The following is a 13,494-nucleotide window of genomic DNA, read 5'->3' on the forward strand; positions in this document are numbered from 1 at the left end:
GCATCTCCTCCTACCCAAAGATGCATAATCTGCAAATTTTTCTCTCTTTAGTGTATGCGTTCTTGCACGTAACTTAAGGCTAACTCCAGGGATGCCACCAATTACAAATACCCTAAATTGTGATTAAAAAATAAAACTAAGGCAATTCAGTGAATTTAAAACAGCAGTTGGGATAGAGGTTAAGGGATTTTGAAAATTTAAATATTTTACATCTTGGTTCCCTTTAACTGCTTAACACTTTCTAAAACTTTAGCATAAATCTGTTTTTGTTGCCACTTACCCAGTTAGCTGTGTTCGCTTGCACTGTTGAGTAAATCATAGAAACAGATTTGTGGGATTCAAAATGAATCTTATAACCATCTCCTAGATTATGAGCAGTTCATATATTGAGAAGCACTGGTTAGCAGACTTAGTTTCTAGTTTCATATGTGGTAGTTTTATAAACAAATAGCCATTGTATCCTAGAACTGGGACTTCATTTTCTTGTAAGAAGTACATTGTATTGAGTCATTCTAGTCACTTTTTTCTGGCCCTGATTATAACCACAGCCATAAAAAAAATCTGTGTAAGTAACCTGAGTACAGCTTGCTTTGCTTTTTGGAGATTCATACTGCTATAAGGTTTTTTTGTTAAATTCCAATTCAGTGAATTCCCAGCTGTATGACTTTGGGAAAATGACTCTGAGATTATTATTTAACTCTTTTGTTTTAAAATGCAATAGAACAAAGGTAATTTCCTTGTTGTGCAGTCTTTGTCGTCTGATAGCAACATAGCCAGTCCATCTTTTAAGTGTTTGCCTGGTATGTATTTTCCCATCTTTCTACTTTTAACATTGTGCACCATTAAAAATGGTTATAATTGTCTTTTATCTATTTTTGGTCTTATTTAGACCATTTACATTTAATGTAATTTTTTGATATGGCTGGATATAGATACCATTTTCTCATTATTTTTTGTCTTATGTTTTTCATTTGTTTTCTCATTTCATTTTGAATTATTTGAAGTTTTCAAAATTTTAAATACTGGCTCTAAAGATGTATCTCCTTGTATAGTTTTTAAAAAATTGCTATAGTTTTTAAAAAGTTGCTATAGATAATGGCTTACCAATTTTTCGTCTTAGAATATTTTTCCATGTGAACTATAGAAACCCTGTCACCACAGAGGTCCCCTTATTGTCCTCCTCGTTAGGATGTAGTTCTGTATATCACATCTTTCAACATAGGTAATCATACAACATTTTACTCCAGCATACACACATGCATTATGTGAAAAAATAGTATATTCTATTCTGCCTTCTTTGCTATCATTTTCCTTCCCCACAACTTCCCTAACATTTTAAAACAAGTTTCTGATTATGCTTAGTTGTCCTGAAAAATGTTCTTTTTCACTTTTGTCTCTGAAAGAGGTTTGCTGGATAAAGGACTTCATTTGATAGTCTATAAACGTTCCACTGTCTTTAGCCACCTTGGTTCTGAGAAATCTGCCAACATTCAAATTTTGTGTCGTCGTTCCCCCTGTCCCCATATTGATGACCGGACCCAGGGCTGTGCACATACTAGGCCAAATCTTTGTTCTCCTATAAAGCAAGCTGTTTGTTTCCTCTGCTTGCTTTTAAAAATCGTTTCTTTATATTTGGTTTCATCAATTTGATTATGATGTTCTGGGTGTGTTTTTTATTTTCATTTTTGGGCCCTGTGGAGGTAAACCTGCTTTATTTTATGGAATACATGTAAAATTATCTTACTAAATTTTTGAAAGTTTCCAATTACTTTTTGTGCTACTGGACACAGAACCCAGGGCTTAATACATGGTAGGCAAGTGCCCCGCTATAAAGCTCTGTGCCCTTTTACTGTATGCTGAGCCCAGTCTGGACTGGGCTCCGCTCACCCTTGGAATCGCCTTAGTCTCCCAAGTAACTCAGATTACAGCCATGCTCAGCTATTATTTCTAGTGTTTTTCCTTCTCATCTTTCTTCTTTTGAGACTTTTAAGATGTGAGCATTAGATGCTGTCACTCAGATCCCCAAAGGTACATCCATTAAAAAAAAAATTAAACCCTGTTATTCAGCCTATTTTCTGCTGATCCATCTTCAAATTCATGTACTTCTCCCTCAGTCATCTTCATTCTGCTGCTGAAACTCCTCCAATACGGTGTTTAACATTCAGTTCAAAATTTTCCACTTGGTTCTTTTTACAGCTTCAATGCAAAGGACCTTTATCTTTTCATTTATTTCAGTAGTGCTAAAATAACTACTTTTAAGTCTTTTTCTGATGATTGAACACTCCGATGGGGTAACCTGTAAATCCACTTCTGTCTTTTCCCTGGAGAGCTGTTTAGGGTTCCTGGCCAGCAGTCCAGGCCATGCCAGGTGACACGAGGCTGACACCCATTTAGTGAGCTCACAGGCTGCCTTTGCACTCTCGGCAGTGTCATCCTTCTGGACTGTTCCAGGCACCTACTCAAGATTTTTGTCTCTGTGATAGCAATCAAAAACTTTTGCTCTATTTGTTTCACATACTTAAGATCCCAAGGGGAAAGAACTGTTTCATATTTCAACCAATAAAACCTAATAAAGTGCTCTGCATTAGCATGAACATAGACACAGGTTTTATTATATTGCTGCAAAAGGCAGTATTTTACTTTGATTTCAAAATTTAGAAAAGGTTGTAGTATAAGGCCTAAGACCCAAACCAGATCACTGTAGATGGTGTAGAAGAGCCATTCTATTTCTTCACCCTTAAAAAACTAAAATTTCAAAGTGCCAAGGTGAACGGCTAAGTAAGGAACAATACAATAAAAAAACAAAAAAAATCTACAAAGAATATTCAAGAATGTGCCCCTGGGCCCTAGGCATATAATTCACATATTATTGAAATTACTATCCCATCATGGAAGAGACTTCCACCCTTTGGTTATTTTAAGGTATGGTCACTATTCCTAAGTTGTGCGGTTATAGTACAAAAGAAGTTTCTGCTACACTAAAAAATAAACACACAGGATGTAAAGAAAACAGAGTTTGATATGCAACTGTCTTTATCTTAGACCATCTCAATAAATTTCACAAGTTTATATTGTCATTTTATTTAGTATCTGAACAGTTTACATGGTCTATGAAGGAGCGATTTCCAGCAGATCATCTTCTCTTCTGAACTGTAACTTGGGCTAGGACTATAGGTGTGATTTAGTACAGAGGATATGCTGAAATCATTGAAATTTCTTGGTCTCTCCTAGCCTGAGACCTCACATCCTGAGTTACAGCCTTGATTTGATCTAGAAGTTGAGATACAATTACTGCTTTATAATGGGGTATGTAGTGTAGTTTCTTTTTCTTCAGATATACAGTGACTGTTTCTGCTACAAAAAACATATATTCCACATCAGAATAGAAAAAGCCAACAAATAATGATTAGATTTTAGATAACTTAAATGACAGGACTAATATATGCCCTTTTAATTTTTTTCCTATTTAAAGTAAAAAGAAAAGCTCTGTAACAGTTTCAAATACATAGAGCTTATCCTGTTATAAAAGGTAACATTACATGAAGAATTTAAACTATGCAAAAGTGATCAGTTCATTAAAATTTATATTCATACATGGTATCAATGAAAATACGTAGACTCGCCAAGAAATTTCTAAGGATCAACATTGAAGTAAAAAAAAAAAAACCTGTTTCAGGCTTCAGTTATTGCTACATACTGACTACCTCAAGGTCAACTGGCCTGCTGTCAATCACTCTTACAAATGGGAAGTACACTGATACACTTTGGAAAAAACAGGAAAAATAATGCACTGTGATACAAAAATATTACCTATATATAAATTATTAAAGATTTATAAAACATTCTGAATCATGTTACTATAAAAACAATGTACTTAAATATAGAAGCACAAAATCCTGAAGCACCCACATTTATTTTAAGAATACCCATTTAATCAAGAAAAACAATATACATTTGTGTAATAATGAGAAGAAAAAAGGCAGAATTCTGACTTTAATCCAAACAATCAGAACCTCTCTAATCATGGAGGTAGGGCTCCACTCCAATTATACAAATAAGTTATTAGCTTTACTCAAAGAATTAGAAGCCCAAGATCTTGAAACCTGTCTATGCCACTGAAATACATTTTAAACAGAATTTTGGAGCCAGTGCTCTCACTGGCTTCTACACAAACAGGTATTTCCTTCATAAGGTTACATGTGCAAAGAGCCTTCATTAATCTTTCTTGGAATAAAGAGGTATAACTAAGTGCATGTACTTTGGCTTAACATTGAAATAACACAGAAATGCTATCAGTTTCTTAAAGGTAGGAGTCCTTGTCTTTTTAGTGCTTGTATTAACGTAAAGCTTCAAACATGGTGGATCCTTTACATTTAGATATTTAAATATTGCGATAGTGATTTTCAGAGATCATTTCTATCTCCAAAGCAAAGCTTAAGTGTTTCAAATATCAAACGTTTAGTGTTTGTGGCCTTTCAGCTTTAGTGCCGGGTTAGTTCTGACAGATCAGCCTGCAGTGCATGATCTGGCACATCCTCTCATGATACCAGATTCTCTAGAATAAAAAATACTAATTCCATTTCTAATGGCAAACTCGAGCTGGAGGTCCCCCCGTGGATCACAGGGATCAGGGCGCTGTCCAGGGCATTCAGGTAGTGCTGAGGCAGCAGCTGGCCTTCAGAGCCTGCCTGAAATTCAACCTGAAAAAGGAAACCCTGATGAAACAATCTTGGAAAATTAGCAAACTTGTTTAGCTCAGATGACTATAAAGTAAGAATATTTTTAAATGTTCAGTTTAAGCACGTTAATAAAAATAATACACTGTTATAAACCAGGGCTTCTTCCATGTTTCTTCTGACCGTCTACTCCATAGATCTCAACTGCTCCTCACAGGGATGCCGATCAACAGCATCGCCACCTTTCAGGGTTCCCCCAGTGGGCACGTGAGCACCGGAGGGCTGAGGCTTTGAATAAGCACCAATACCGCTAAATGAAAATCACCATAGCATTAAAAAAAAAAAAACTACTTACAAATGTTTCAAATGTTATTTCAATAATATTATGATTTAATGCAGCTGATTAAAAAAGAAAACAAACAGTGCTTATTCAAATGCCCAATAATTACAAGGTGCTTCCCCAAAAGGGGGCTATTAGTGCAATGAAAACAGAACTTCCTCTTCCAGGAAGAAGCACGTGAATCCAGGCTGGAGAGGAGTGAGCAGCACATAAACTTCCTCCCATGAGGCGAACCTTGCTCTGAAAGCCCGTCCTGGGCGCTGGAAACAGTTATGAAGTGAACACACCCAACAGGCAGGAACCAAAGTTACAGGAAAAACTGGGCCTTGATGCGTAAGAGGGCCCTCACTCGTGTTAACAGAAATGCATACTAAGAGAATACTGGGGCTTCAGCCTCACCTACCAAACTGTAAAAACTGTTTGGGCTGGGGATGTAGCTTCGGGGAAGGATACTCGCCTAACCTTGAGTGTCTATGTTTGTTCTCCGGCATTGGAAAAAAAACCAAGCAAGCAAGAAAGCAGGGGCAGGCTTGAGTGTACAGTGATTTGTGGGAGAAGGCAGACTCAGAACTTTCGAGTGAAAATATAAAGGGCATCACCTTTACTTGGGAAAATACAGCAGTTATCTATTCAGTACACTTGGGTATGGCAACACTGTTGGAAACTGTTCTTACGGGTGTAGTCACACTCATATAAAAGCAAAGTACTGTCAACAACCTCCACATCAAATATGGTCGGGCTGCACCGAGTGGCCGGGTGGCTGTGGGGGCGGGGTAGGAGGGGCCCTTGAGTCTGCAGGAGCGAATGAGCGTGCGGCGTCCCGTGCTCTGCCAGTGCAGAAGGCGGTGGACGCTGCTTTCTAGGACGCTCACCGGGATACTCCTTTCAGATGCGTCTTACACTGGGAATTTTAAATCTGGCAATGGAGGACCTCATCAGAACAAGTAAATTCAAAAAGCAGGGTCCTCACAGAGCGGCGCCCAGCCTCGTGGCCAAAGCCCCACAGGCTGAAGGATGGTGTGGGGCGATGGGTCCCAGCCACACCGTCCACGTCCTGTCAGGGCTGCTCTCCCTGTGGACACAAGGCCTGTGGTGTCTGCAGGACCTGCGGCCTCCTGGTACAGAACACGCACCACCTCCGCTGCAGGGAGGAGCTGCGGGCAGGTCTGACGCTAATGAATTTCACTGAGAGAAAACCTTCGATTCTTGTAATACGAGACACACGCGGTTCAGAAACCCGCGACCACAGGCCTCACCATGTCTGTGTCAATGGAGACTCGGAGCCCGATCCTGTTCACCCTGCTCCTCTTCAGAGTCTTCAGGTGAGGGCACAGCGCAGCACTACAAGCCATGGCGATCTCTTTTGCAAACTGATAGTGAGTTGACAACACAGATAAATCCTGGCCCTTTAGAAAGTAGAACACCTGAAATATATTTAATTAGAAAACAAGTCACTACGAAGATGAAAAGCAACTTTTGTGTTTTTGTAATAGGGTCTATGTAGTGCAGGATGGCTTGAACTTGCAGTGATCCGCCCGCCTCAGCCTCCCTAGTGGTGGGATGACAACTGTACGCCCCCCAAGGCCAGCAAAAGCAACTTTTAAAATGCAACTACTGCTGCTTTCAAATGGACATTAATAAAACTGCAATGCTAGTTCCACGAAATCACTAGCTGAGACCATTCTGTCTACAACCTGAATTGATTCCATAAACATTTAAAACCAAAGATTATGGGTTCTGGAAGTGGCTCCGCTCATTCTGCCTAACACTGACGAGTGGCAGAGAACGTTCTGTTAACTTAGCGAGTCCATCCTGTAAGGGCATCTGTGTTAAGTTAGGATCGGACAAAGAAACATGTTCTGTAGTTTCTATGCACCTTGCATGTACATGAACTTACAAAGATCACAAAGAGGTGAATGCTGCTGTTGCTGAGGAGGAAGGAGACTGAGAATAACGAGGGGGACTATGAGGCTGGGTGTCTGTAGCCCTAAAGTGTCACGGCCTCTGATTTAAAAACTGTGAGCTGACAGTAGCGCCGCACGCTTGTCGTCTCTGCACTTAGGGAGAATGCCAGGCTGCAGGGTCAAATGTGTGAGCCCAGCCTGCGCAATTTAGGGATTTTGTCAGACTCTGTCTTAAAAAAAAAAAAAGGACTGGGGATGTAGCTCAGTGCAGACGGGGTGTAACCTCCAGTACTGGGGGAGAGAACAGAAATGCCATAGTAGCGGTACAAAATGGCCATGTTACTGAAACTGAACTATTAACTATTAGCTCACAGCTAATGACAGCCTGGCATGAGCCTACTGCAGCCCAGCTGGCAGCAGAGCGGCCGTCTGCGGCGGATGTGTGCGTCGCAGGGTATAAAGGCAACAGCACACAGGCACACTCAAAGCATACTCATCTGAGGCCGAGACGCATGGCCTCCTACGTGGAAACAAAACACATATCCAAACAGTGTGTAAAGGGAAGGGACTCCTTCCTCTCCTACCTCAGTACACTTCACAATCTTCTCATCAGTTTCAAAATCTGCTTCCAGTTTTATTTTCTCACTGGGAAATCCTTGTAATGAGATTCCATCCACCGAGCTGACAACACTACAGAACAAAACATAATGGGATCAATGTTACCTAAGTGCTTTTTACTAAATGAAGTATTAGATTTGAACAAATGAAGATGAGAAAAATTACGAATGTTCTAAATTTAAAGCAGCAACAAGATGTCTCAATTATATACAAGATGAGTATGTAGCTCATTTATCATGATTTATTGATGAATAATTTTTGTTCATCAGTAAATTATATCCCCCTTCTCACATGCCCAATTCAGACCTAGATTTCAAGTACCGTAACAAGTCTCCTAACAGAAAAGCTGTCTTATGAATTCAAAAGCTCTACTGTGGAACCCTTCAGCATTAGCCGCCCCTTCCTTCTTTCTCCAGACCCCTTAGCCAACCTCCAAAAAGGAAGACAATGGGGAACTGAGAAAAGGGAGGGCGGCGGCGGCAGTCACCTGTAAGGCTCCGTGTACGCGTGAAATCCAGCTTCTGCTCACGTAAGTCAGCGGAATCAGCGTCACACGAAGGGAACCCTTATCACACCACAAGAACAGGCACCCTGCGGCAGGAAGCTGCTCTGCCTGCCCTCCGCCCTGGCAGCAGCCCACCCCGCGGCACAACAGGTACCTAACACTGCCCTCCCGCCAACTGCCCCCCGCTGGCACCCGTAGATGGCACCAGGGGCGGGCAGGGCCACGTCCGAAGATGCACCCAGTACTTATTAACTGGAGGGTAAACACTGTATTTATGGCACAATTCTATATCCATTCATAAAATAATTATATTCAAGGAATGTTTTCATTCCCCCCTCTGTCACATCAGTTGTACCTCAGTAACCAAGTTCGTACCCTTTGTTTTCTTTTTCTTCGGCATCTACCCAGCATATATCCACATACTCTCTCAGGTCTCCCGAATCCACTTTTCCACAGGTAATTTTGAAGTCCTTTTGCTCTCGCAGAGCTTGCCTCAAGCCATCCATGGTCTCTGGAGTTATCTGCACCATTAAGCCGTCTAGAAAGGAGAGTTACGCTTCACATTTATTTGCAAAAGACAGTCTACGTCTGAGAGTTTATGGCTGAGGCATAAAACTTCCTATCAAGATAGGCTCAGTGTAAGGCAAGCTTTAAGTCCTTTGTTAATTACCCTAACAGTTGTTTTCCATTAGGAAAATAAGACAAATATTTCACAAAGTTAGGGGTTCTTTTTTGAAAGTTTAATGAAAACAAAGTTTATACGTGTAGGTTTGATAAAATCACTGCCCAAAAGCATGTCAAAAAGATTACACACCATGATTAAATGGGATTTATTCCAGGGATGCAAAGATGGTTCAACATATGCATATCAATAAACAATAAATCACATCAACAGAACGAAGGATAATAACCACTAGTCATCTCAACAGATACAGAAAAATCATTTTAGTAAAATTCAACATCTTTTCATGATACAATTCTCAATAAAACTGGCAGAGAAGGAACGAACCTCAACACAACAGGGGCCATCTATGACAAGCCCAGCTAGCATCCACTGTCTCTGAGATCGGGAACAGGGTGACATGTCCGCCTTTGCCACTTTTAACATAGTACTACGAGTTTTTAGCCAGAGCATCAAGTCAGAGAAAGAAAGGGCATCCAAAAAAGAAAAGAGGAAGTCAAACTGTCCCTAGTGGCAGATGATACAATTTTATACAGACAGAAACCTAACAACCTAACAAAAACCGTCAGGATTAACAAATTTAGTAAGGTTGCAGAACACAAAATGAACACACAAAGATCAACAGCATTTTCATACACCAATAACAAGCTGGCTGAGAAATCAAGGAAGCAGTTCCACGCACAGTAGCGATCACAACAAAAGGCGCAATGAAGATTATAAAACACTGATGAAATAAATTGAAGGGGACCCAGAAAAATGAACACAGCCATGTTCATGAAGTTATTATTACTGCAATACTTGGGGACTGAACCCAAGGCCTCATGCTCTCCTACTGAGATACAACCCAGTAAATTAGAACAAATCATATTGTTAAAATGATCCTATTACCCAAAGTAATTTATAGGCTGAATGTTAAACCCCTCAAAATATAAATGACATTCTTCACAGAAACAGAAAAATCCTAAAATTTCTATGAAAACTATAAAGTACTCTGAATAGCCAAAGAAATCTTGAGCAAAAAGAGTAAGGTTGAAGGTATCACAATATCTGATCTTAACACACACTGCAATGCTATAGTAATGACATAGTACTGGCATAAAACAAGTACCAATGGAACAGAACAGAAAATTCAGAAATCCATCCATCTATAGTCATATGATCTCCAACAAAGGTGCCGAAAACATACACTGAAGAAAGGACAGTCTCTTCAATAAATGGTGCTGGGAAGACTGGGTACCCATATGCAAATGAATAAGACTAGATTCCTGTCACCGTGTACAAAAATCTGTTCAGAATGGATCCAAGACCTACATGTAAAACCTGAAATTGTTAAACTGCCTGAAGAAAACATAGAAGATGCCAGAGATATAGCTCAGCGGCATAAGTGTTTGGTGGCAAGCCTGAGGTCATGAGTTCGATTCCTGGTACAAAAAAAAAAAAAAAGAAAACATTGAAGAAATACTTCAAAATTTCTGCACAGATATTAATTTTTGGGATATGCATTAAAAGCACAGATAACAAAAGGAAAAAGAAACAAATATGCATCAAACTTCAGTACTAAAAATGGAGTCAACAGAGTAAAGAGTTGTACAGTGGGAGAAAATAGTTACAAACCACTCATCCACCAATTAACATGCCAAACATCCAAGGAACCTAAAAATCCTCAACAATAAAAAAAAATCCAATTACCAACTAGGCAAATGATAGGAATTTCTCAAAAAAAAAACTACATGAATGGCCAACAAAAACTAACAAAAAGCTGGCAAGGATGTGGTCCAAGGGAAACACTTCCATACTGCTGGCAGGAATGTAAATCAGTAAAGCCATGAAGGCAAACACAGGGAGGTTCCTCAAAAATAACTACCCCATGGCCTGGCTACCACTGCGGGGCGTATCTCCAAATGCAGCAACATAATTACACCAGAGACACTTGCACGTCCATGTTCACTGCAGCGCCATTGCTAAGAGCCAAAACAGGATGTCACCGGGGCCGGCCACCAGCAATGAATGGGAGAGGAACTTGTGTAACACGTGGAGTGCTAGCAGCCACGAGAAAGAATGCACACCACCCACAGCAATGGCGAACTGTGTCAGGGAGGAAGCCGGCACAGGAAGACAAGTGCCAGTTTTTTATGTGGAAGCCAAAAAGCTGTGTTTGTAGAAGCAGCGAGTCACAAAGTGGTTACTAGTGATGAGAAGGGTAGCAAGAGTAAAGGGAGGCTGCACAATGCTGACCAAAATAGGGTCGCACAGCGAGGGAGAGGGCAATGCTTACACACAGAGCAGCGACCTCAGTTCCCAAGAAGTTACCATACACTTTATAGAGAACAAGGAAAGGCGAGTTCTGAGTTTCCCAACACAAAGAAATGATACGCTAATTATCCTGATTTGATCATACACATCTTATACATGTTCAAATTATCACACTGCACTGTACATAAATATGTACAATTATTATTACACACCACTTAAAATGGCAGAGGAGGGATCTATGATATTCAGAACTATGTGAACTGCAATTGGTTAGAGAAAGACACAACCCACTGGAAAAAGAGGCAAATGTTGCGAACAGGCTTTTGACAGGAAAGGTCCCCTCCGTGCCAAGCAAAGGGCAGGATGCTCCACCCTGCAGTGGGATGGGCATATGCTGATCGTGAGCATATTCACAAATGCAGGTTGACAGAAGTTACAGAGTGTGACAATATCACGTCTGGACACTACGTGGGCCAGGGAGAGAGCTTGCACACTGATGAGGACGACAGCTGGTGCAAGCATCTGAAGAACAAGTTAGCAACATCGGCTGAAATTAAACATTTACAAATGTATTAGCCTGGAGACTCCACTACTAAATATGTATTCCAAGGAACCTTTTATACACCAGTCCGGAGTCCACATACAGGTAAGAATACCATTATTACCACTGCTTGTAACAGCAAAATCAAAAAACAACCCGGAAGTTCATGATCAGGAGATGACTAAATTGTCATACATTCACAAAATACTTAATAGCAATGAAAATGAACATGCTATAGTTGAAGCAATATGCATAAATTTTTGTTTTTTATTTTTTGGTACCCGGAATCAAACTCAGGACTGCGCTTGCCAGGCAGGCACTGTGCCACTGAGCTATGTCCCTGGCCCTATAAATATTAAAGATACAGGTAACAAGTGAAAATACTGATTTCACACGATACTGTGATGAGTATCATTTTCATGAATCCCCTCAGTAAGCATAATGAAGTGAAGTTATGTACTGCATAAGCACATCTATATCCAGGCAGAGTCAGCAAGAGGCTGACAAGCAGAGAATCCGGGGAGCAGTGGATTCCGGGGCAGGGCAGGGCTGAGGTGAAGATGTTAGCTGCCGCACTGGGTGATGAGTTCACACAAGTCTGGGCACTGCTCTCACTGTACGTGTATTCTCTTGTGAGCGTCAGGCAGGTTTTTAAAGGCAACAGAAAAACAGCTTCATGTTATAGCAATCTTAAAGAGGAAGCTCGTACCTTCCACTATGCTGGACTTGGCAAGAAATCCCGAGGATGACTTCAGAGCGCCACTGAACACCACAAAACTTGCGCCTGTCACTGAGGACAAAACACGACGGTTAGTTTGGTTTTCTGCCACCTATTTGGTTCGTATGGGATTAAACTCAGGATGTGGAGCACGCACATTTAGGGACCCAGTAAATGTTTTGCTCATAACACAACAGAAATCCAATGAAAACCAAATCAAATAAAAACAAGATAAACTACTATGCGAAAAGAATTAACATTAATGTCGAATACGGTTTTAAGTGTTTGTGCCCGTGGTAATGAGGGTGTGAGACACTGCTGGTGTGTGCCTACCTTAGGACTCTCTCTGGAGCTGATTGGACAATCGTCAATTAAAGTTACAACTAAACACGACCTTTGACATACACCAACACGGCAGGCTCAATGGTGCAAGAAATGGCACGAGGACAAGGTTATTCACAGGAGCATTTTAATAAACAACCTAGGATTGGTAATAACTTGCATCTACCAACAGACGACAGATAGATGATGCACACATAGAAAATAGGAAGTTAGGCAAAAGCTCTTCACCAACACAGAACCATTTCCAAGATGTGTTTCAACAAAAAAAGCACAGCACACAGTGGGACCAATATCATGCCTTGTCTAGTGAGATGCTGGGTATGACGGCACAGGCCTGTAATCCCAGCACTCGGGGGAGCTCAGGCAGGAGGATCACTGTGAGGTCAAGGCCAGCTTGGGCTACACAGCAAGACCCTGTCTCAAAAAACAAACCAACCAAAGAAATAAAATAAAAGTACACAGGCCAGAGAAAGAGCTGATACGTGTGTGCATGCTGTCTGCAAGAGAGGAAGACAATGGCTGAGGGTCAGGGAAGGAAGATTTTTTTTCACTACACAAACATATTTAAACTTTTTGAATCTTACCACATAAATATCTATTAAATAAATATTAAGAAGTTGTTACATTTTAATGATGAAAAGAGTGCGAAAGTAAATAGCTAGCATAGAATAATCTAATGTCAAAGTACTAAGAGGGAAATACAACACCATCAATGTGCTGCTCTTGCTGTTTCACTGCTTTTTCACCCATGTTCTCCCAGCTTCGTACAGATGAGTACACACCAGCTCCACCTTCGAGGGAGGCAGCCAGAGTGCCAGGCTACGTAACCATGTTGTCCCACGACGACGCGCTGGTTTCATGGGACACATGCTTCCCTCAGCCTTCAGGTCTGGAGGCCCCTCCGGCAAGGCTCTG

General features: G+C 40.8%; 1 protein-coding gene across 2 annotated transcripts in view; it reads right to left on the bottom strand.

Annotated features, from left to right (window-relative positions):
- Positions 1-3,015: 3,015 nt before the first annotated feature.
- The window catches only part of Zfyve16 (zinc finger, FYVE domain containing 16), a 50,061-nt gene continuing 39,582 nt past the window's right edge, over positions 3,016-13,494 (bottom strand). For both annotated transcript variants that reach the window (XM_005382321.2, XM_013513018.1), the window contains 5 exons: positions 12,229-12,309; positions 8,419-8,581; positions 7,505-7,610; positions 6,273-6,440; positions 3,016-4,700 (listed from right to left, as the gene is read on the bottom strand). In XM_005382321.2, the coding sequence (XP_005382378.1) occupies positions 4,539-4,700; positions 6,273-6,440; positions 7,505-7,610; positions 8,419-8,581; positions 12,229-12,309 (680 nt within the window). In that variant the 3' untranslated portion in view covers positions 3,016-4,538. The remainder of the gene's footprint in view (positions 4,701-6,272; positions 6,441-7,504; positions 7,611-8,418; positions 8,582-12,228; positions 12,310-13,494) is intronic.

Source organism: Chinchilla lanigera, unplaced genomic scaffold, assembly GCF_000276665.1.
Source record: "Chinchilla lanigera isolate Chin_1 unplaced genomic scaffold, ChiLan1.0 scaffold00017, whole genome shotgun sequence".
In the NCBI taxonomy this organism is placed as follows: Eukaryota; Metazoa; Chordata; class Mammalia; order Rodentia; family Chinchillidae; genus Chinchilla; species Chinchilla lanigera.